This window comes from Patagioenas fasciata, chromosome 30 (genome assembly GCF_037038585.1).
Source record: "Patagioenas fasciata isolate bPatFas1 chromosome 30, bPatFas1.hap1, whole genome shotgun sequence".
Classification (NCBI taxonomy): Eukaryota; Metazoa; Chordata; class Aves; order Columbiformes; family Columbidae; genus Patagioenas; species Patagioenas fasciata.
In genome coordinates, this window is record NC_092549.1 from 3,238,752 (window position 1) to 3,258,170 (window position 19,419).

The following is a 19,419-nucleotide window of genomic DNA, read 5'->3' on the forward strand; positions in this document are numbered from 1 at the left end:
GGTGATGGCACCAGGGAGGGTGCACAGGGACCCCAGGAGGGGACAGGGACGTGGTGGTGGCACCAGGGAAGGTGCACAAAGGACATGGGGGACACGGGGACCCTATGAGGGCACAGGGACATGGCGGTGGCACCAGGGAGGGGGCACAAGGGACATAGGGGACACGGGGACCCCAGGAGGACACGGGGACCCCAGGAGGGGACAGGGACACGGTGGTGGCACTAGGGAGGGCAGACAGGGGACATGGGGGACCTGGGGGACACAGGGACCCCAGTAGGGGACGGGGAAGTGGTGGTGGCACCAGGGAGGGTGCACAGGGGACATGGGGGACACAGGGAACCCAGGAGGGGATGGGGACATGGTGGTGGCACTGGGGAAGGTGCACAGGGGACATGGGAGACACAGGGATGGGGACACGGTGGTGGCAGCGGGAAGGGTGCACAAAGGACATGGGGGACACAGGGACCCCAGGAGGGCACAGGGACACAGTGGTGGCACCAGGGAGGGTAGACAGGGGACATAAGGAGCCTGGGGGACACAGGAACCCCAGTAGGGGACGGGGATGTGGTGGTGGCACCAAGGAGGGTCCACAGGGGACATGGGGGACACAGGGAACCCAGGAGGGGACGGGGACATGGTGGTGACACCAGGGAAGGGGGACAGGGGATGTGGGGGACACAGGGACCCCAGGAGGGGGCAGGGACACAGTGGTGGCACCAGGGAAGGTGCACAGAGGACATGGGGGACACAGGGACCCCATGAGGGCACAGGGACATAGCGCTGGCACCAGGGAGGGGGCACAAGGGACGTGGAGGACACAGGGACCCCAGGAGGGGATGGGGACACGGTGGTGGCACCAGGGAAGGTGCCCAGAGGACATGGGGGACACAGGGACCCCATGACGGGACAGGGATGTGGTGGTGGCACCAGAGAAGGTGCACAGGGGACATGGGGGACACAGGGATGGGGACACGGTGGTGGCACCAGGGAGGTTGCACAGGGGCCGTGGGGGACCTGGGGGACACAGGGACCCCAGGAGGGGATGGGCATGTGGTGGTGGCACCGGGGAAAGTGCACAGAGGACATGGGGGACACAGGGATGGGGACACGGTGGTGGCACCAAGGAGGGTGCACTGGGGATGTGGGGGACACAGGGACCCCAGGAGGGGATGAGGATGTGGTGGTGGCACCTGGGAGGTTGCACAGGGGACCGGGGGACACAGGGATCCCAGGAGGGGGCAGGGACACGGTGGTGGCACAGGGGACATGGGTGATACAGGAATGGGGACACGGTGGTGGCAGCGGGGAGGACGAATGTCACCGTCACCCTGAGCGCGGCCAAGGCCGGCGCGTGCCGGTGTGTGGCACCTCGGTGCGGCGGTGCCGGGGGGGACAGGAGGGGACGTGTTGACTGTACACAGCCCTCGCCCGCTGTGTCACCGTCACCCGCCCCATATAACGCGGGGACACGGGGCCGTGCTGGGGACACCATGGCGGGGACCGGGGCAGCGCGGCTGGCGGAGGCCGAGCGGGAGGGGCTGCTGGGGGCTGTGCACGGCGTCTCAGGGCCCGGTGACATGGGGACACCAGCGGGGATGGGGACAGCGGGGGTTGTGGTTGGGGACAGGGTTGGGGACATGGGGGTGTGGTTGTGGACAGGGTTGGGGACATGGGGGTGTGGTTGTGGACAGGGTTGGGGACATGGGGGGTCATTGTTGGGGACAGGATTTGGGACAGGACTGGGGACAAGGGGGTGTGGTTGGGGACAGGGTTGGGGACATGGGGGGGGTCATTGTTGGGGGTGGGGGGTGTGGTTGGGGACATGGGGGAGGTCACTGTTGGGGACAGGGGGGTGCGGTTGGGGACAGGGTTGGGGACATGGGGGGGTCATTGTTGGGGACAGGGGAGTGTGGCTGTGGACAGGGTTGGGGACATGGGGGGGGTCATTGTTGGGGACAGGGGGGTGTGGTTGGGGACATGGAGGGGTCATTGTTGGGGACGGGGGATGTGGTTGTGGACAGGGTTGGGGACATGGGGGGGTCATTGTTGGGGACAGGGGGGTGTGGTTGGGGACAGGGGAGTGTGGCTGTGGACAGGGTTGGGGACATGGGGGGGGGTCATTGTTGGGGACAGGGGGGTGTGGTTGGGGACAGGGTTGGGGACATGGGGGGGTCATTGTTGGGGACAGGGGGGTGTGGTTGGGGACATGGAGGGGTCATTGTTGGGGACAGGGGGGTGTGACTGTGGACAGGGTTGGGGACATGGGGGGGTCACTGTTGGGGACAGGGGGGTGTGGTTGGGGACATGGGGGGGTCATTGTTGGGGACATGGGGGTGTGGTTGTGGACATGGTTGGGGACATGGGGGGTCATTGTTGGGGACAGCGGGGTGTGGTTGGGGACATGGGGGGGTCATTGTTGGGGACAGGGGGGTGTGGTTGTGGACAGGGTTGGGGACATGGGGGGGTCATTGTTGGGGACAGCGGGGTGTGGTTGGGGACATGGGGGGGTCATTGTTGGGGACAGGGGGGTGTGGCTGTGGACAAGGTTGGGGACATGGGGGGGGTCACTGTTAGGGACAGGGGGGTGTGGTTGGGGACAGGGTTGGGGACATGTGGGGGTCGTGGTTGTGGACAGAGTTGGGGACATGAGGGGTTGTGATTTAGGACAGGGTTGGGGACATGGGGGGGTCATTGTTGGGGACAGGGTTGAGGATGTGGGGGGCTGTGGTTGGGAACAAGGGGGCATCACTTTTGGGGACAGAGTTGGGGACATGGCGGGTCGTGGTTAGGGACAGGGTTGAGGACATGTGGGCTGTGGTTGGGGACAGGGTTTGGGACATGGGGGCTGTGGTTGGGGACGTGGGGTGGTCATTGTTGGGGACAGGGAGGGGTTGTGTTTGGGGAGGTGGGAGCTGGCGGCGGGGCAGTAGCTGGGGTTGGGTGGTCTGTCCCTGCGGTGGTGACAGTGACCATGGCCTGTCCCTGCGGTGGTGACCATGGCGTGTCCCCACAGTGGTGACAGTGACCATGGCGTGTCCCCACAGTGGTGACAGTGACCATGGCCTGTCCCTGCGGTGGTGACCATGACCTGTCCCCTAGTGGTGACAGTGACCATGGCCTGTCCCCACAGTGGTGACAGTGACCATGGCCCCTCCCCGCAGTGGTGACCATGGCGTGTCCCCACAGTGGTGACCGTGGCCTGTCCCTGCAGTGGTGACAGTGACCGTGACCTGTCCCCGCAGTGGTGACCATGGTGTGTCCCCACAGTGGTGACAGTGACCATGGCCTGTCCCTGTGGTGGTGACAGTGACCATGGCCTGTCCCTGCAGTGGTGACCATGGCCTGTCCCCACAGTGGTGACAGTGACCATGACCTGTCCCTGCCGTGGTGACCATGGCCTGTCCCCACAGTGGTGACAGTGACCATGGCCTGTCCCTGCGGTGGTGACCATGACCTGTCCCCTAGTGGTGACAGTGACCATGGCCTGTCCCCGCAGTGGTGACCATGGCGTGTCCCTGCAGCAGTGACAGTGACCATGGGGTGTCCCCACAGTGGTGACAGTGACCATGGTGTGTCCCCACAGTGGTGACCATGGCCTGTCCCTGTGGTGGTGACAGTGACCATGGCGTGTCCCCGCAGTGGTGACCATGGCCTGTCCCCGCAGTGGTGACCATGGCCTGTCCCCACAGTGGTGACAGTGACCATGGCCTGTCCCTGTGGTGGTGACAGTGACCATGGCGTGTCCCCGCAGTGGTGACAGTGACCATGGCCTGTCCCTGTGGTGGTGACAGTGACCATGGCGTGTCCCCGCAGTGGTGACAGTGACCATGACCTGTCCCCACAGTGGTGACAGTGACCATGGCGTGTCCCCGCAGTGGTGACAGTGACCATGGCCTGTCCCTGTGGTGGTGACAGTGACCATGGCGTGTCCCCGCAGTGGTGACCATGGCCTGTCCCTGTGGTGGTGACAGTGACCATGGCGTGTCCCCGCAGTGGTGACCATGGCCTGTCCCTGTGGTGGTGACAGTGACCATGGCGTGTCCCCGCAGTGGTGACCGCCACCCGCATGGCCGGGGCCGCCATGTTCGAGCTGGTGCGCGTGGGCCACGCGGAGCTGGTCGGGGAGATCATCCGGCTGGACGGGGACACGGCCACGCTGCAGGTGTACGAGGAGACCTGTATCCTGCTGCCCTTGTCCCCCCCGTGTCCCCATCCCGCCCTTCCCTGTCCCCTCCTGTCCCCAACATCCTCTGCTGTCCCCTTGTCCTGTCCTCCCTGTCCTTCCAGTTCCCCCGCCTGTCCCATTTCCTTTGTCCTCTGTCCTGTCCCCTCCCTGTCCCCCCCACTCTTTTCTGCCCCGTTGTCCCCAGCCCTTCTGTCCCCTCCCTGTCCTCCCTGTCCTGTCCCTTCCCTGTCCCCCCATCCTGCCCCATGGCCCCAAGACCCTCTGTCCCTTCCCTGTCCTCCCTGTCCCCTCCTTGTCCCTCCCATCCTGCCCTGTCCCCTCTGTCCTATCCCCTCCCTGTCCCCCAGTCCTGCCCTGTCCCGCTTGTCCTGTCCACTCCATCCCTTCCATCCTGTCCTGTCCCCTCTGTCCCCTCCCTGTCCCCCCTGTCCTGTCCCTTCCCTGTTCCCCCATCCTGCCCTGTCCTGTCCCCTCCCTGTCCCCCTGTCCTTCCCCGTCCCCCCATCCTGCCCTGTCCTGTCCCCTCCCTGTCCCCCTGTCCTTCCCCGTCCCCCCATCCTGTCCCTTCCCTGTCCCCTTTGTCCTGTCCACTCTGTCCCTTCCATTCTGCCCTGTCTCCTCTGTCCCCTCCCTGTCCCCCCGCCCTGTCCCCTCCCTGTCACCCTATCCTGCCCTGTCCCGCTTGTCCTGTCCACTCCATCCCTTCCATCCTGCCCTGTCCCCTCTGTCCCCTCCCTGTCCCCCCTGTCCTGTCCCTTCTCTGTTCCCCCATCCTGCCCTGTCCTGTCCCCTCCCTGTCCTTCCCCGTCCCCCCATCCTGTCCCTTCCCTGTCCCCTTTGTCCTGTCCACTCTGCCCCTACCATCCTGCCCTGTCTCCTCTGTCCCCTCCCTGTCCCCCCGCCCTGTCCCCTCCCTGTCACCCTGTCCTGCCCTGTCCCCCTTGTCCTGTCCACTCCATCCCTTCCATCCTGCCCTGTCCCCTCTGTCCTACCCCCTCCCTGTCACCCCGTCCTGTCCCCTCCCTCTCACCCCGTCCCTTCCCTGTCCCCCCACCCTGCCCCGTGACCCCCAGCCCCTTGTCCCCTCTCTGTCCCCATCTTCCTGAGCGGTGACAGCGGGGGTGCGGGTTGGGGACCCGGTGCTGCGCACGGGGCAGCCGCTGTCGGTGGAGCTGGGCCCGGGGCTCCTGGGCTCCATCTTCGACGGGATCCAGCGCCCGCTGCGGGACATCGCGCGTGACACCGGTGGCATCTACATCCCGCGCGGCACCAACGTCCCCGCGCTGCCGCGACACCTCGACTGGGACTTTGTCCCCAGCAAGGACATCCGGGTGCGTGTCCCTCCCACCACGGGGACACCCACCCCGTCCCCGCTGGGGTCCCGGGTCCTCACGGCCACCCTTTTGGCTCAGGTCGGGAGCCACGTCACCGGCGGTGACATTTATGGGACGGTGATGGAGAACTCGCTGCTCCAGCACCGCATCATGGTGCCGCCCCGCAGCCGCGGCACCGTCACCTATGTGGCACCCCCCGGGCACTACAGCGTCACGGTAAGGGCGGGTGGCGGGTCCCCTGTCCCCGCTGTCCTCGCTGTCCCCGCTGTCCCCTGTCCCCGCTGCCCGCTGTCCCTGGTCCCCGCTGTCCCCCGTCCCCGCTGTCTCCTGTCCCCACTGTCCCCTGCCCCGCTGTCTCCTGTCCCCACTGTCCCCTGCCCCGCTGTCCCCGCTGTCACCTCTCCCCGCTGTCTCCTGTCCCCTGTCCCTGCTGTCTCCTGTCCCCGCTGCCCGCTGTCCCCTGTCCCTGCTGTCCCCTGTCCCCGTTGCCGGCTGTCCCCTGACCCCGCTGTCCCAGCTGTCCCTGCTGTCCCCTATCCCTGCTGTCCACTGTCCCCACTGTCCCCTGCCCTGCTGTCCCCGCTGTCCCCTGTCCCTGCTGTCCCCTGTCCCCTGTCCCGCTGCCCACTGTCCTCCGTCCCCGCTGTCCCCACTGTCCCCACTGTCCCCTGTCCCCACTGTCCCCGCTGCCCGCTGTCCCCTGTCCCGCTGCCCACTGTCCCCTGTCCCGCTGCCCACTGTCCCCTGTCGCCGCTGTCCCCTGTCGCCGCTGTCCCCTGTCGCCGCTGTCCCCTGTCGCTGCTCTCCCCTGTCCCCGCTCTCCCCTGTCCCCGCTCTCCCCTGTCCCTTGTCCCTGCTGTCCCCTGTCCCTGCTGTCCCCTGTCCCCACTGCCTGCTGTCCCTGCGGTCCCCTGTCCCCGCTGTCCCCTGTCCCGCTGCCCGTTGTTCCCTGTCCCCACTGTCCCCTGTCCCCGCAGGACGTGGTGCTGGAGCTGGAGTTCCAGGGCCAGGCGGAGCAGCTGACGATGCTGCAGGTGTGGCCGGTGCGACAGACGCGGCCGGTGGCCGAGAAGCTGCCGGCGTGTCACCCGCTGCTGACCGGCCAGCGCGTGCTGGACGCGCTCTTCCCGTAGGGACGGGGACGGGGACGGGGACACGGGCGGGAGGGGGGCGGAGATGGAGAGGGAGCTGGGGACTGGGGACGAGGGGTGGGGATGGGGACAGGGGATGGAGATGGGAATGGGGACGGGATGGAGATGGGAATAAGGGACAGGGAAGGGGTTGGGGACGGGATGGGGACAAGGGATGGGGAAAGGGGATGGCAATGGGAATAAGGGACAGGGGATTTGGGACAGGGATGGGGACAAGGGATGGGGAAAGGGGATGGCAATGGGAATAAGGGACAGGGGATTTGGGACAGGGATGGGGACAAGGGATGGGGAAAGGGGATGGTAATGGGAATAAGGGACAGGGATGGGGACAAGGGATGGAGATAGGGGATGGGGACAGGGATGGGGACAAGGGATGGGGAAAGGGGATGGCAATGGGAATAAGGGACAGGGGATTTGGGACAGGGATGGGGACAAGGGATGGGGAAAGGGGATGGCAATGGGAATAAGGGACAGGGATGGGGACAGGGATGGGGACAAGGGTTGGGGAAAGGGGATGGCAATGGGAATAAGGGACAGGGGATTTGGGACAGGGATGGGGACAAGGGATGGGGAAAGGGGATGGCAATGGGAATAAGGGACAGGGGATTTGGGACAGGGATGGGGACAGGGATGGGGACAAGGGTTGGGGACAGGGGATGGCAACTGGAATAAGGGACAGAGATGGGGACAGGGGATGGAGATTTGGGACAGGAATGGGGTTGGGGACAAGGGTTGGGGATGGGATGTTGATGGGGATAAGGGGCAGGGGATGGGGATTTGGGACAGAGATGGGGACAAGGGCTGGGGAAAGGGGATGGAGATGGGAATAAGGGACAGGGATGGGGACAGGGGATGGCAATAGGAATAACGGACAGGGGACAGGGATGAGGTTGGGGAGGGGATGGGGATTTGGGACAGGGATGGGGACAAGGGTTGGGGAAAGGGGATGGCAATGGGAATAAGGGATAGGAATGGGGTTGGGGACAATGGCTGGGGACAGGGGATGGAGATGGGCATAAGGGACAGTGTTGGAGACAGGGAATGGGGACAGGGATGGGGTTGGGGACAGGGGATAGAGATTTGGGACAGGGATGGGGACAGGGATGGGGTTGGGGACAAGGGTTGGGGATGGGATGGAGATGGGGATAAGGGGCAGGGGATGGGGATTTGGGACAGGGATGGGGTTGGTGACAAGAGTCGGGGACAGGAGATGGAGACGGGAATAAGGGACAGGGTTGGGGACAGGGGTGGGGTCAGAGAGTGGGGTGAGGGACAGAGATAGGAATGGGGACAGTGGACAGTAGCATGGGATAGATGGCAGTGGGGACAAGGATGGCAGGTGGGGACGAGGCTGGGGACAGTGACAGCAGGGCTGGGGCCAAGGGGCGGTGTTGGGGGCCTGCAGCCATCACTCCCCCCCATCCCCCCGTGTCCCCACGTGTCCCCAGGTGCGTGCAGGGTGGCACCACGGCCATCCCGGGCGCCTTCGGCTGCGGCAAAACCGTCATCTCGCAGTCGCTCTCCAAGTTCTCCAACAGCGACGTCATCGTCTACGTGGGCTGCGGCGAGCGCGGCAACGAGATGTCCGAGGTCCTGCGGGACTTCCCCGAGGTGGGGACACCAGGGGGACCCTGCGGTGACACCGGGGTGAGCCGGGCACCGCGGTGACGGTGGTGCCGTCCCCAGCTCACCATGGAGGTGGACGGGAGGACCGAGACCATCATGAAGCGCACGACGCTGGTGGCCAACACGTCCAACATGCCGGTGGCGGCGCGTGAAGCCTCCATCTACACGGGTGAGTGTGCACGCGCGTGCAACCGTGCTGCTTGTGCACCCAATTACGTGCGCAGGAGGGTGGGTGCTCGCCAGGGTGTGCGCCAAGCGTGCAAGGGGCTGTGCTGAGTGTGCAAGCCGCAGGGCTGAGTGTGCAAAGGGCTGTGCTGTGCATGCCAGGATGCACGCTGGGTGTGCAAGAACACACAGTGGGTGTGCGAGGCAGCACGCTGAGGGTGTGAGCCACGTGCCAGGGTGCACGGCAAGCGTGCGAGAGGCAGTGCTGAGTGTGCCAGGGTGCACAGTGAGTGTGCAAGGGTGCACAGTAGGCACTGGAGGGCACACACTGAGCGTGCAAGAGTGTACACTGAGTGTGCAAGAGTGCACACAGAGCGTGCCAGGGTGCACAGCAAGTGTGCAAGAGTGCACAGCGAGCGTGCAAGAGCACACACTGAGAGTACCAGGGTGCACACAAAGTGTGTAAGAGCACACACTGAGTGTGCAAGAGTGCACACTGAGCATGCCGGCGTGCACACCGAGCATGGAAGAGCACACGCCAAGTGTGCCAGGGTGCACACAGAGTGTGCAAGAGCACACATCAAGCATGCTGGGGTGCACACTGAGCATGCAAGAGCACACGCCGGGTGTGCCAGGGGTCACAACGAGTGTGTAACAGCACACATTGAGTGTGCAAGAGCACACATCGAGCGTGCCAGGGTGCTCACTGAGCATGCAAGAGCACACACCGAGTGTGCCAGGGTGCACACAGAGTGTGAAAGAGCACACACTGAGTGTGTAAAAGCACACACCAAGTGTGCCAGGGTGCACACTGAGCATGCAAGAGCACATGCCGAGTGTGCCAGGGTGCACACCGAGTGTGCAAGAATGCACACTGAACATGCTGGGGTGCACACTGAGCATGCAAGAGTGCACGCCGAGTGTGCCAGGGTGCACACCGAGTGTGTAAGAGCACACACCGAGTGTGCAAGAGTGCACACTGAACATGCCGGGGTGCACACTGAGCATGCAAGAGTACACGCCAAGTGTGCCAGGGTGCACACTGAGTGTGTAAGAGCACATGCCGAGTGTGCCAGGATGCACACCGAGTGTGCAAGAATGCACACTGAACATGCTGGGGTGCACACTGAGCATGCAAGAGTGCACGCCGAGTGTGCCAGGGTGCACACCGAGTGTGTAAGAGCACACACCGAGTGTGCAAGAGTGCACACTGAGCATGCCGGGGTACACACTGAGCATGCAAGAGTACACGCCGAGTGTGCCAGGGTGCACACCGAGTGTGTAAGAGCACACACCGAGTGTGTAAGAGCACACGCCGAGTGTGCAAGAGTACACACTGAGCATGCTGGGCTGCACACCGAGCATGCAAGAGCACACGCCAAGTGTGCCAGGGTGCACAGTAGTGTGCAAGAGTACACACTGAGCATGCCGGGGTGCACACTGAGCATGCAAGGGCACACGCCAAGTGTGCCAGGGTGCACACCGAGTGTGTAAGAGCACATACCGAGTGTGTTAGAGCACACGCTGAGTGCGCAAGAGTACACACTGAGCATGCTGGGCTGCACACCGAGCATGCAAGAGCACATGCCAAGTGCGCCAGGGTGCACACCGAGTGTGCAAGAGTGCACACTGAGCATGCCGGGGTGCACACTGAGCATGCAAGGGCACACGCCAAGTGTGTAAGAGCACACACCGAGTGTGCAAGAGCACACACTGAACATGCCGGGGTGCACACCGAGCATGCAAGAGTACACACCAAGTGTGCAAGAGCGCACACCGAGCATGCCACAGCGCACACCGAGTGTGCAAACCACGTGCCCCCGGCGCAGGCATCACGCTGTCCGAATACTTCCGCGACATGGGCTACAACGTCAGCATGATGGCCGACTCCACGTCCCGCTGGGCCGAGGCGCTGCGCGAGATCTCGGGGCGCTTGGCCGAGATGCCGGCGGGTGAGCCCCTACCCCGGGTACCCCACTGAACCCCCCCATCAGCCCCGGGGGTCCGGTGACGCTGTGTCCCCCCCGCAGACAGCGGGTACCCGGCGTACCTGGGTGCGCGTTTGGCGTCTTTCTACGAGCGCGCGGGGCGAGCGCGGTGCCTGGGGAACCCCATGCGCGAAGGCAGCGTCAGCATCGTGGGCGCGTGAGTGCGGGGGACACGGGGTGGGGGCAGTGTTGGGGACCCCCCCGCCCCCGGCGTTGCATTGACCCCCCCTGCTCACTGTCCCCCACAGCGTGTCCCCGCCGGGAGGGGACTTCTCGGACCCCGTCACCTCAGCCACGCTGGGCATTGTGCAGGTGAGTGGGGCGCGGGGGACGCTCTGTTGTGGCACAGCCCCCCCAAACACCCCCCTGGTGTGTGGAGTATTGCATCTGGGTAGGAACAACCCCAGGTTCCAGTGTAAGTTGAATGAGGTGTTGGAGAGCGGTGAAAAGGGAGCTGGGGGTCCTGGGGCCAGCAGGGTGAGCATGAGCCAGCACTGGGCCCTTGTGGCCAGGAAGCCAATGGGACCTGGGGTGGGTTAGAAGGGGGTGCTCAGTGGGTCAGAGAGGTTCTCCTGCCCCTCTGCTCTGCCCTTGAGAAAAGGGTTTAGTTCAGATACTATCAGGATATATTGGGGAATATATAGATATACATAATGTAATCTATACAGCCATAGCACCCTGAGAACGCCCCATCTGGTCTGATCTGGGAAGCTAAGCAGGGTCGGGCCCGGTCAGTGCTTGGATGGGAGACCAGCTGGGAACAGCGGGTGCTGTGGGCTGAGCCAGCACTGGGCCCTTGTGGCCAGGAAGCCAATGGGACCTGGGGTGGGTTAGAAGGGGGTGCTCAGTGGGTCAGAGAGGTTCTCCTGCCCCTCTGCTCTGCCCTGGGGAGACCACACCTGGAATATTGTGCCCAGCTGTGGCCCCTCAGCTCCAGAAGGACAGGGAACTGCTGGAGAGAGTCCAGCGCAGCCATCAAAATGCTGAAGGGGGTGGGATTCTGCTGTTCTGTGTGTGTGACCCCCCCAGGTGTTCTGGGGGCTGGACAAGAAGCTGGCGCAGCGCAAGCACTTCCCGTCGGTGAACTGGTTGATCAGCTACAGCCGGTACCTGCGGGCGCTGGAGCCCCATTACGAGCGGCTGCACCCCGAGTTCCCCGCCCTGCGCCGCCGTGCGCGGGAGATCCTGCAGGAGGAGGAGGAGCTGGCGGAGATCGTGCAGCTGGTCGGGAAGGTGGGACATGGGGACGGGGATGGGGACGTGGGGAGTGGGATGGGGTTGGAGTTATGGGGTGTGGGACATGGGATGGGGCTGGGGTGAAGATGGGGAGACAGGAGGGAGATGCGGGATGGTGATCAGGAAGGGATGAGGATATGGAATGGGATGGGAATATGGGACATGGGACGGCGATGGGATGGAGATACGGGATGTGAGTTGGCGATCCAGATGGGATGGGGATATGGAATGGGATGAGGACATGGGACATAGGATGGGGTGCCGATGGAGGATGGGATGGAGATGTGGGATGTGGGATGGAGATGTGGGATGGTGATCAGGATGGGATGGGGGCATGGAATGGGATGGGGATGGGATGCAGATGGGAAGACGGGATGGAGATGTGGGATGGAGATGTGGGATATGCGATGGAGATTTGGGATGTGGGTTGGCGATCAGGATGGGATGGGGATGTGGAATGGGATGGGGGCATGGGACATGGGATGGGATGGGATGCAGATGGGAAGATGGGATAGAATAGGATGGGATGTGGGATATGGGATAGGACGGGACTGGGGGTGGAAATAAGGGACAGGATGGAAAGGGAAGATCTGAGATGGAGGATATGGGATGGGGATGCGATGTGGGACAGGGGTTGGGATGGAGATGTGGAATATGGGATGGGGATGTGATGGGTGGGACAGGACGGGTTGGCGATGGAGATGGGGGGGAGGATGGGATGGGGGATGTGGGATGGGTGGCGATGTGGAATTCGGGATGGGAATGTGGGATATGGGATGGGATGGGGACAGGGACACCCCAGAGCTGTCCCCCCCGCAGGCGTCCCTCGCCGAGGCCGACAAGGTGACCCTGGAGGTGGCGAAGCTCCTCAAGGACGACTTCCTCCAGCAGAACGGCTACTCCTCCTACGACAGGTACCCCGGCCCCCCAAACCCCCGCACCCCCGCACCCCCTGCACCCCCCACTCTCACCCCCCCGCCCCCCAGGTTCTGCCCCTTCTACAAGACGGTGGGGATGCTCCAGAACATGGTGACCTTCTACGAGCTGGCGCGTCACGCCGTGGAGGCCACGGCCGCGGGCGAGCGCCGCGTCACCTGGGCCACCATCCGCGAGAACCTGGGGGACATCCTGTACCGGCTGAGCGCCATGAAGTTCATGGTGGGTCTATGGGGCCGGGGGGGCTCTGAGCACCACCGGGGGGGCATGTGGTGACACCACCCTGTCCCCTGCGTCCCCAGGACCCGGTGAAGGACGGCGAAGCCACCATCACGGCCGCCTTCACCCAGCTCAACGAGGAGATGCAGGCGGCGTTCCGCAACCTGGAGGACTGAGGCGGGGGGGGGGGACAGGAAAATGGGGGTCACGGGATGGGGGGTGTCCCGCCCCCAGCTTAATAAATGGCCCTGAGGCAGCTCGGCCTCCAGGCGTGGTTTCCCTGCAGCGGATGGGACCGGCCGGTCCCCCCCCCGCGCGGGCGCTGGCACCGGCACCGGAGCCTCATTTTGGGAGGGACCGTGGGGGTCCCTGTCCCGCTCCGGCCAGTGGGAAGGGTGGGAAACCTGGGGGGCAGCGCCTTGAGGGCCGGGGACCCCCTCGCCAGCCCCAGGGGGGGTCGTGTGGAGTGTCCCTTGTCCCCCCCCCCCGCCCGCCCGCAGTGCCGCCCCCGCCCGCTCCGCCCCCCGCCCCGTCCCGCCCCCCGGAGCCACCGCCCGGCGATGTGGGTCCTGCTGCTGCCCCTGGGGCTGGGAGCGGCCCTGGCCCCCCGCGGTGGGTCCCGGGGGGTCCCGAGGTCTGGGGGGTCCCGCGGGGGTGCGGGGGGGCCGGGGGGCCCGAGGTCTGGGGGTCCCGCGGGGGTGCGGCAGGGACAGGGGGGTCCCGAGGTCCGGGGGCGCCGGGGGGGCTGCTGGAGCTGGAGCGGCTCGTGGGCGGGGAGGTCATGTCTCTGTCGCTGTCGCCGTCCCTTCCCACCCCCCTGTCCTCGTCCCGGTCCCCGAGCTGTGTGGTGGCTGTCCCCGAGTGCCGCACGGTGACGAGTCCCTGCCATGACCGCGCCGTGCGGCGGGGACGGTCCCCAGGGTCCCTCAGCAGTGTCCCCCATGGCCGTGGGGCGGTGACGGTCCCCAGGGTCCTTCAGCAGTGTCCCCATGGCCGTGGGACGGTGACAATCCCCAGGGTCCCTCAGCAGTGTCCCCCATGGCCGTGGGGCGGTGACGGTCCCCAGGGTTCCTCAGCAGTGTCCCCCATGGCCGTGAGGCAGTGACGGTCCCCAGGGTCCCTCAGCAATGTCCCCATGGCCGTGGGGTAGTGACAGTCCCCAGGGTCCCTCAGCAATGTCCCCATGGCCGTGGGGCGGTGACAATCCCATGGGTCCCACACCAGTGGGGACCCACACTTGGTGGGTGCCAGTCCCGGTGACAGTCCCCGTTGTCCCCAGGCCGTGGTGACCCCTCGCTGGGCTGCTGGCTGTGCCACAGCCCCCACCGTGCCCGGGCACAAGCCAACACCACACTGGGTGCCACTGTCACCCTGGGGTGTCCCGCGGCCGGTGTCCCCCTGGGTCGGCTGCGGGCCGAGCACTGGTACTTCTGGGGTGACACCGCGGGCGACGCTGTCACCGTCTGCAGCCAGAACCGCTGCCACCCGCCCTACGAGGACCGCGCAGCGCTGGTGTCACCCCCCGGCACCCCGGGAACCTCCGGCACCCCGGGACCCCCCGAAACCCCGCGGGGGCTGCTCCTGCGGGGGCTGCGGGACGGGGACGCCGGTACCTACAGCTGCCTCCTGCTGGGCGATGACGATTGTGCCTGCGGGGAGGTGACACTGCGGCTCGGCGAGGTGACACTGCGGGGAGGTGAGCGGGGGGACCCTCACCCCGGTGTCAGGGCTGGGGGGCAGCAGGAGCCGCTCACCCCGGTGTCGGGGTTCAGGGGACGTGGCAGCCGCTGATGTGGGTCCCTCTGTCCCCCCGTGTCACAGGTGTCCCCTGCAGCCCCCCCTGCTCCAGGGCCACCCCCCGCGGCAGCTTCGGCCTCATCCTCATCCTCCTCCTCCTCCTGCTGCTGCTGTGGCCCGGGGGACGCGTCTGCGTGTCACCGTGCACGCGTGTGGCACCAGGGGACTGACCCTCACCCTGGGGGGACTCTCACTGTCCCCCGTGTCCCTTTCCTCTCTGTCCTCCGTGTCCCCAGTGCCTCTGTCGTCACCCCTGCTGGCCCTGTCCCTGGTGTCCTCAGCGCCCCTCATGTCCCCAGTGTCCCTGTCCCTGCTGCCCCTGCTGTCCCCTGTGTCCCTCTGCCTTCAGTATCCCTGGCCCTGCTGTCCCCAGTGTCCCCTCTGTCTCCAGTATCCCCGTGGTGATGGCACCTGCTGTCACCGGGTAGGGACCCTGGCTGTGTCCCCTGCCCCCCCGCAGTGTCACCCCACTGGGGACAAGCTTTTGCCGTGTCAGCACCCGGGTGGTGACAGCACCCAGAGCCTTCCCCGCATTGTGTCCCTGACAATGGCAGTGCCACGTGCGCCCGGTGGCCTCGATCCCCCTGGGGCCCCTGTCCCCAACCCAGAGGGACAGAGGGACAGGCGACCATGGGACACCCGGCTGGCGGGTGCTGAAGGCGGGTGAGTGGCTGGGGGTCGATGCCCCGGGAGGGGGGTCTGTCCTGAGGGACCCCGGTGTCCCCACCCTGTCACCACATCCTTGAGGTACCACCCCTGGGTCCCCCACGGTGTCCTCTGGAGATGCTCCTGGTGTCCCCTGAAGTGTCATCCCCCGGGTGCCCCAATGTCCCCAGCAGTGCCCCCCTGGGTACCCCCCCTGCCCCTAGAGATGTCCCCATGGGTGTCCCCAACATCTCCTGGAGATGCCACCCCCGGGTACCACCCCTGCCCCTAGAGATGTCCCCATGGGTGTCCCCAACATCCCCTGGAGATGCCACCACCGGGTACCCCTCTCCCCCGGAGACATCCCCACGGTTGTCCCCTGTGTCCCCACCATCATCCCTTGTGTCCCCTGGTGCTGTCCCCCCAACAGGGGATGCCTGCGGGCGGGGGGCTGCTGTGCGGGGCCACCGGTCTGGCCCTGCTCCTGGCTGCCACTGTCACCCACGGGTGGCTGCAGCGCCGGGCACCTGGGGACATCGCCAGCCTGGGGCTGTGGCGCCTCTGCCTCGGGGGACAGTGCCACCCCCACCCCGCCACCCCTGGTAGGTACTGGTGTGACGAGCTGTGTCTGGTCTCATGGGGGAGTCACTGCTGCAATGAGCTGTGTGTGTTCTCACGGGGGGGGTCACTGCTGCAATGAGCTGTGTCTGTTCTCACGGGGGGGTCACTGCTGCAATGAGCTGTGTGTGCTCTCACGGGGGGGTCACTGCTGCAATGAGCTGTGTGTGTTCTCATGGGGGGGGTCACTGCTGTGCTGAGCTGTGTGTGTTCTCAAGGGGGGGGTCACTGCTGCAATGAGCTGTGTGTGTTCTCATGGGGGGGTCACTGCTGCAATGAGCTGTGTCTGTTCTCACGGGGGGGTCACTGCTGCAATGAGCTGTGTCTGTTCTCACGGGGGGGTCACTGCTGCAATGAGCTGTGTGTTTTCTCAAGGGGGGGGTCACTGCTGTAATGAGCTGTGTGTGTTCTCACGGGGGGGGGTCACTGCTGCAATGAGCTGTGTGTGTTCTCATGGGGGGGTCACTGCTGCAATGAGCTGTGTGTTTTCTCAAGGGGGGGGTCACTGCTGTAATGAGCTGTGTCTGGTCTCATGGGGGGGTCACTGCTGCAATGAGCTGTGTGTGTTCTCACGGGGGGGTCACTGCTGCAATGAGCTGTGTGTGTTCTCAAGAGGGGGGTCACCGCTGTGCTGCGCTGTGTCTGGTCTCATGGGGGGGTCACCGCTGCGCTGAGCTGTGTGTGTTCTCAAGGGTGGGGGTCACTGCTGCAATGAGCTGTGTCTGGTCTCCATGTGTGGGGCACAGGGACACTGTTCTGGTGTCCCATGTCCCCCCGGTGTCCCCAACCCATGTCCCCCCCCAGCCCTATGGGAGGCCACGCGGGTGCTGATGCTGCTCTCGGTGCTCGCCGCCGCCGCCGGCCTCGCCCTGGGGGTGTCCGTGACGGCCGGCACTGCCCGGCGAGCGCGGGCCCGCGTGGCCGGCGTCACCCTGCTCCTGGCTGGTACGTGGGGACGGGATGGTGGGGCGGGATGGGGCACACGGGCCTCAGGGACTGTTACCAGGGGAGTCACTGGTGCACTGAGCTGTGCTGGTCTCTGCTGCACTGAGTTGTCTCTGGTCTCTGCAGGCTGAGCTTTGACAGCCTCTACAGGCTGAGTTTTGCTGGTCTGTGCTGCACTGAGCTGTGCTGGTCTCTGCAGGCTGAGCTGAGTCCAGTCACTGCTGCACTGAGCTGTGCCCGGTCTCTGCAGACTGAGCTTTGCTGGTCTCTGCTGCACTGAGCTGTGTCTGGCCTCTACAGGCTGAGCTTTGCCGGTCTGTGCTGCACTGAGCTGTGTCTGATCTCTGCTGCACTGAGCTGTGCCTGGTCTCTGCTGCACTGAGTTGTGTCTGATCTCTGCTGCACTGAGCTGTGCCCGGTCTCTGAAGACTGAGCTTTGCTGGTCTCTGCTGCATTGAGTTGTGTCCGGTCTCTACAGGCTCAGATTTGCAGGTCTCTGCAGGCTGAGCTGTGCCGGTCACTGCTGCACTGAGTTGTGTCTGGTCTCTGCAGGCTGAGCTTTGCCGGTCACCACTGCACTGAGCTGTGCCGGTCTCGGCAGGCTGAGTCCAGTCAGTGCTGCACTGAGCTGTGTCTGGTCTCTGCTGTACTGAGCTTTGCCGGCCTCTACAGGCTGAGCTTTGCCGGTCACCGCTGCACTGAGCTGTGCCAGTCTCTGCAGGCTGAGCTGTGTCGGTCTCTGCTGCACTGAGCTGTGCCAGTCTCTGCTGCACTGAGCTTTGCCAATCTCTGCTGCACTGAGCTGTGCCGGTCTGTGCCCGGCTGGGGCTGTCCGGCCGCGCTGTGCCGTGCCGCTGAGCGTCCCCTCCACCCGCAGGGCTGCTGGCGCTGCTGGCCCTGGCCGTGTACACCGTGGGCACGCTGAGCCTGCTGGGCCCGGCCCGGCCCGCCTGGCGCTTCTCCTGGTCCTACATTCTGGGCTGGGTCGCCGTCGTCCTCACCAGCTCGGCAGGTAGAGGCACCTGGGAGGGGGGGGTCACTGCTGCAATGAGCTGTGTCTGGTCTCATGGGGGGGTCACTGCTGCAATGAGCTGTGTCTGGTCTCATGGGGGGGTCATTGCTGAGCTGTGTCTGGTCTCATGGGGGGGCCACTGCTGCAATGAGCTGTGTCTGTTCTCATGGGGGGGTCACTGCTGCACTGAGCTGTGTCTGGTCTCGTGGGGGGGGTCACTGCTGCAATGAGCTGTGTCTGGTCTCATGAGGGGGTCATTGCTGAGCTGTGTCTGGTCTCATGGGGGGGCCACTGCTGCAATGAGCTGTGTCTGTTCTCATGGGGGGGTCACTGCTGCACTGAGCTGTGTCTGGTCTCGTGGGGGGGGTCACTGCTGCAATGAGCTGTGTCTGGTCTCATGAGGGGGTCATTGCTGAGCTGTGTCTGGTCTCATGGGGGGGCCACTGCTGCAATGAGCTGTGTCTGTTCTCATGGGGGGGTCACTGCTGCACTGAGCTGTGTCTGGTCTCGTGGGGGGGGTCATTGCTGAGCTGTGTCTGGTCTCATGGTGGGGTCACTGCTGCGTTGTGTCTGGTCTCGTGGGGGGGTCACTGCTGTGCTGAGCTGTATCTGGTCTTATGGGGGAGTCACTGCTGCGCTGAACTGTGTCTGTTCTCATGGCGGGGGGTCACTGCTGCAATGAGCTGTGTTTGGTCTCATGGGGGGGTCACTGCTGTGCTGAGCTGTGTCAGTTCTCATAGGGGGGTCACTGCTGCAATGCGCTGTGTCTGGTCTCATGGGGGGGGGTCACTGCTGCGCTGCATCTGGTCTCATGGGGGGGTCACTGCTGTAATGAGCTGTGTCTGGTCTCCGCAGAGCTGAGCTTGGCCTGACCACACGCTGAGGGCACCCAGGGGTGGGGGGCAGCAGGGGGGGCCCCCACACCCACACGGAGCCGCCCCCGCGCCTCACGGGCTCCTGTCCCCCCCCAGGGCTTTTCCACCTCTGTGCTGCCGCCAAGGACCCATCTCCAGAGAGCTCGGAAGTGCCGGGTGCCTGAGGGGCCCCCCCGGGGGGGCCCGATCCTGCCCCCACCCTCCTCCCTGCGAGAAGTGGGTGGGGGCACCCCAGGGTGCGTGTCACTGCGATGCTGAGCTGTGCCCCCCACTCTCCCTCACCCCCCCAGCGTTCTGACCCTTTCTTCCCCCTCCCCGAATCTTGCGGTGCCAATAAACTGCCGTGACCCCCCAGCGTGGTGTCCGGCGAGATTTGGACCCCCCCCCAGACTTTTGGGGTGGGTGATCGATGTCATCCCGGGGGGGTTGGGTAGAAACAGGGATGTTCCGGGGTCTCACCCTCAGGTGAGTCTGGGGGGAGAACTGGGAGGGACATGGGGGGGCATGGGGGTGTCCCCACGGACGGGAGCGTCACCGGGACCCCCCAGCAGCCTCCGTGTGACGCGGCGGGGAGCGCCCGGGTGGGGTCCGCCCCTCCCCACGGTGACTGTCGCCCCTTTAAGGCCCCGCCCCTGCCCCGACCTGCCGGACCGGTCCACCCCGCCCGGCCCCGCCCTGCCGACCCC

At 65.3% G+C, this 19,419-nt stretch overlaps 2 protein-coding genes and 1 pseudogene across 3 annotated transcripts; all 3 read left to right on the plus strand.

The window, feature by feature from the left end:
- Window positions 1-1,490: 1,490 nt before the first annotated feature.
- Window positions 1,491-13,017, plus strand: LOC136112736 (V-type proton ATPase catalytic subunit A-like). The gene is made up of 14 exons (XM_065857560.1): window positions 1,491-1,572; window positions 4,050-4,178; window positions 5,303-5,517; window positions 5,599-5,736; window positions 6,498-6,649; window positions 8,120-8,282; window positions 8,358-8,466; window positions 10,292-10,414; window positions 10,493-10,607; window positions 10,699-10,762; window positions 11,480-11,683; window positions 12,506-12,600; window positions 12,673-12,844; window positions 12,925-13,017. Exons 1-14 carry the CDS (start codon window positions 1,491-1,493, stop codon window positions 13,015-13,017), a joined length of 1,854 nt encoding a protein of 617 aa, XP_065713632.1.
- LOC136113047 (5S ribosomal RNA) lies at window positions 11,111-11,229 on the plus strand (annotated as a pseudogene).
- Window positions 13,018-13,372: 355 nt separating the features above from the next.
- LOC136112802 (lens fiber membrane intrinsic protein-like) lies at window positions 13,373-19,087 on the plus strand. Of its 2 annotated transcripts, none has more exons than XM_065857684.2 (6): window positions 13,373-13,453; window positions 14,121-14,537; window positions 14,663-15,885; window positions 16,706-16,846; window positions 17,724-17,858; window positions 18,830-19,087. In XM_065857684.2, exons 3-6 carry the CDS (start codon window positions 15,612-15,614, stop codon window positions 18,895-18,897), a joined length of 618 nt encoding a protein of 205 aa, XP_065713756.1. In that variant the 5' UTR covers window positions 13,373-13,453; window positions 14,121-14,537; window positions 14,663-15,611; the 3' UTR covers window positions 18,898-19,087. The 2 variants fall into 2 exon arrangements, with proteins under 2 accessions (XP_065713756.1, XP_071656564.1); XM_071800463.1 differs by having other exon boundaries at window positions 13,377-13,453; window positions 14,311-14,537.
- The last annotated feature ends 332 nt before the right edge of the window (window positions 19,088-19,419 follow it).

What these genes read in the sequence shown, in the direction of transcription:
- LOC136112736 (XM_065857560.1), top strand. Translation starts at nt 1,491, where the DNA reads ATGGCGGGGACCGGGGCAGCGCGGCTGGCGGAGGCCGAGCGGGAGGGG. An exon ending in CCGGGCACTACAGCGTCACG is followed by an intron (nt 5,737 to 6,497) that starts GTAAGGGCGGGT and finishes CTGTCCCCGCAG; the next exon opens with GACGTGGTGCTGGAGCTGGA. An exon ending in TCCTGCGGGACTTCCCCGAG is followed by an intron (nt 8,283 to 8,357) that starts GTGGGGACACCA and finishes TGCCGTCCCCAG; the next exon opens with CTCACCATGGAGGTGGACGG.
- LOC136112802 (XM_065857684.2), top strand. Translation starts at nt 15,612, where the DNA reads ATGCCACCACCGGGTACCCCTCTCCCCCGGAGACATCCCCACGGTTGT. An exon ending in CGTCACCCTGCTCCTGGCTG is followed by an intron (nt 16,847 to 17,723) that starts GTACGTGGGGAC and finishes CTCCACCCGCAG; the next exon opens with GGCTGCTGGCGCTGCTGGCC. An exon ending in CGTCCTCACCAGCTCGGCAG is followed by an intron (nt 17,859 to 18,829) that starts GTAGAGGCACCT and finishes GTCCCCCCCCAG; the next exon opens with GGCTTTTCCACCTCTGTGCT.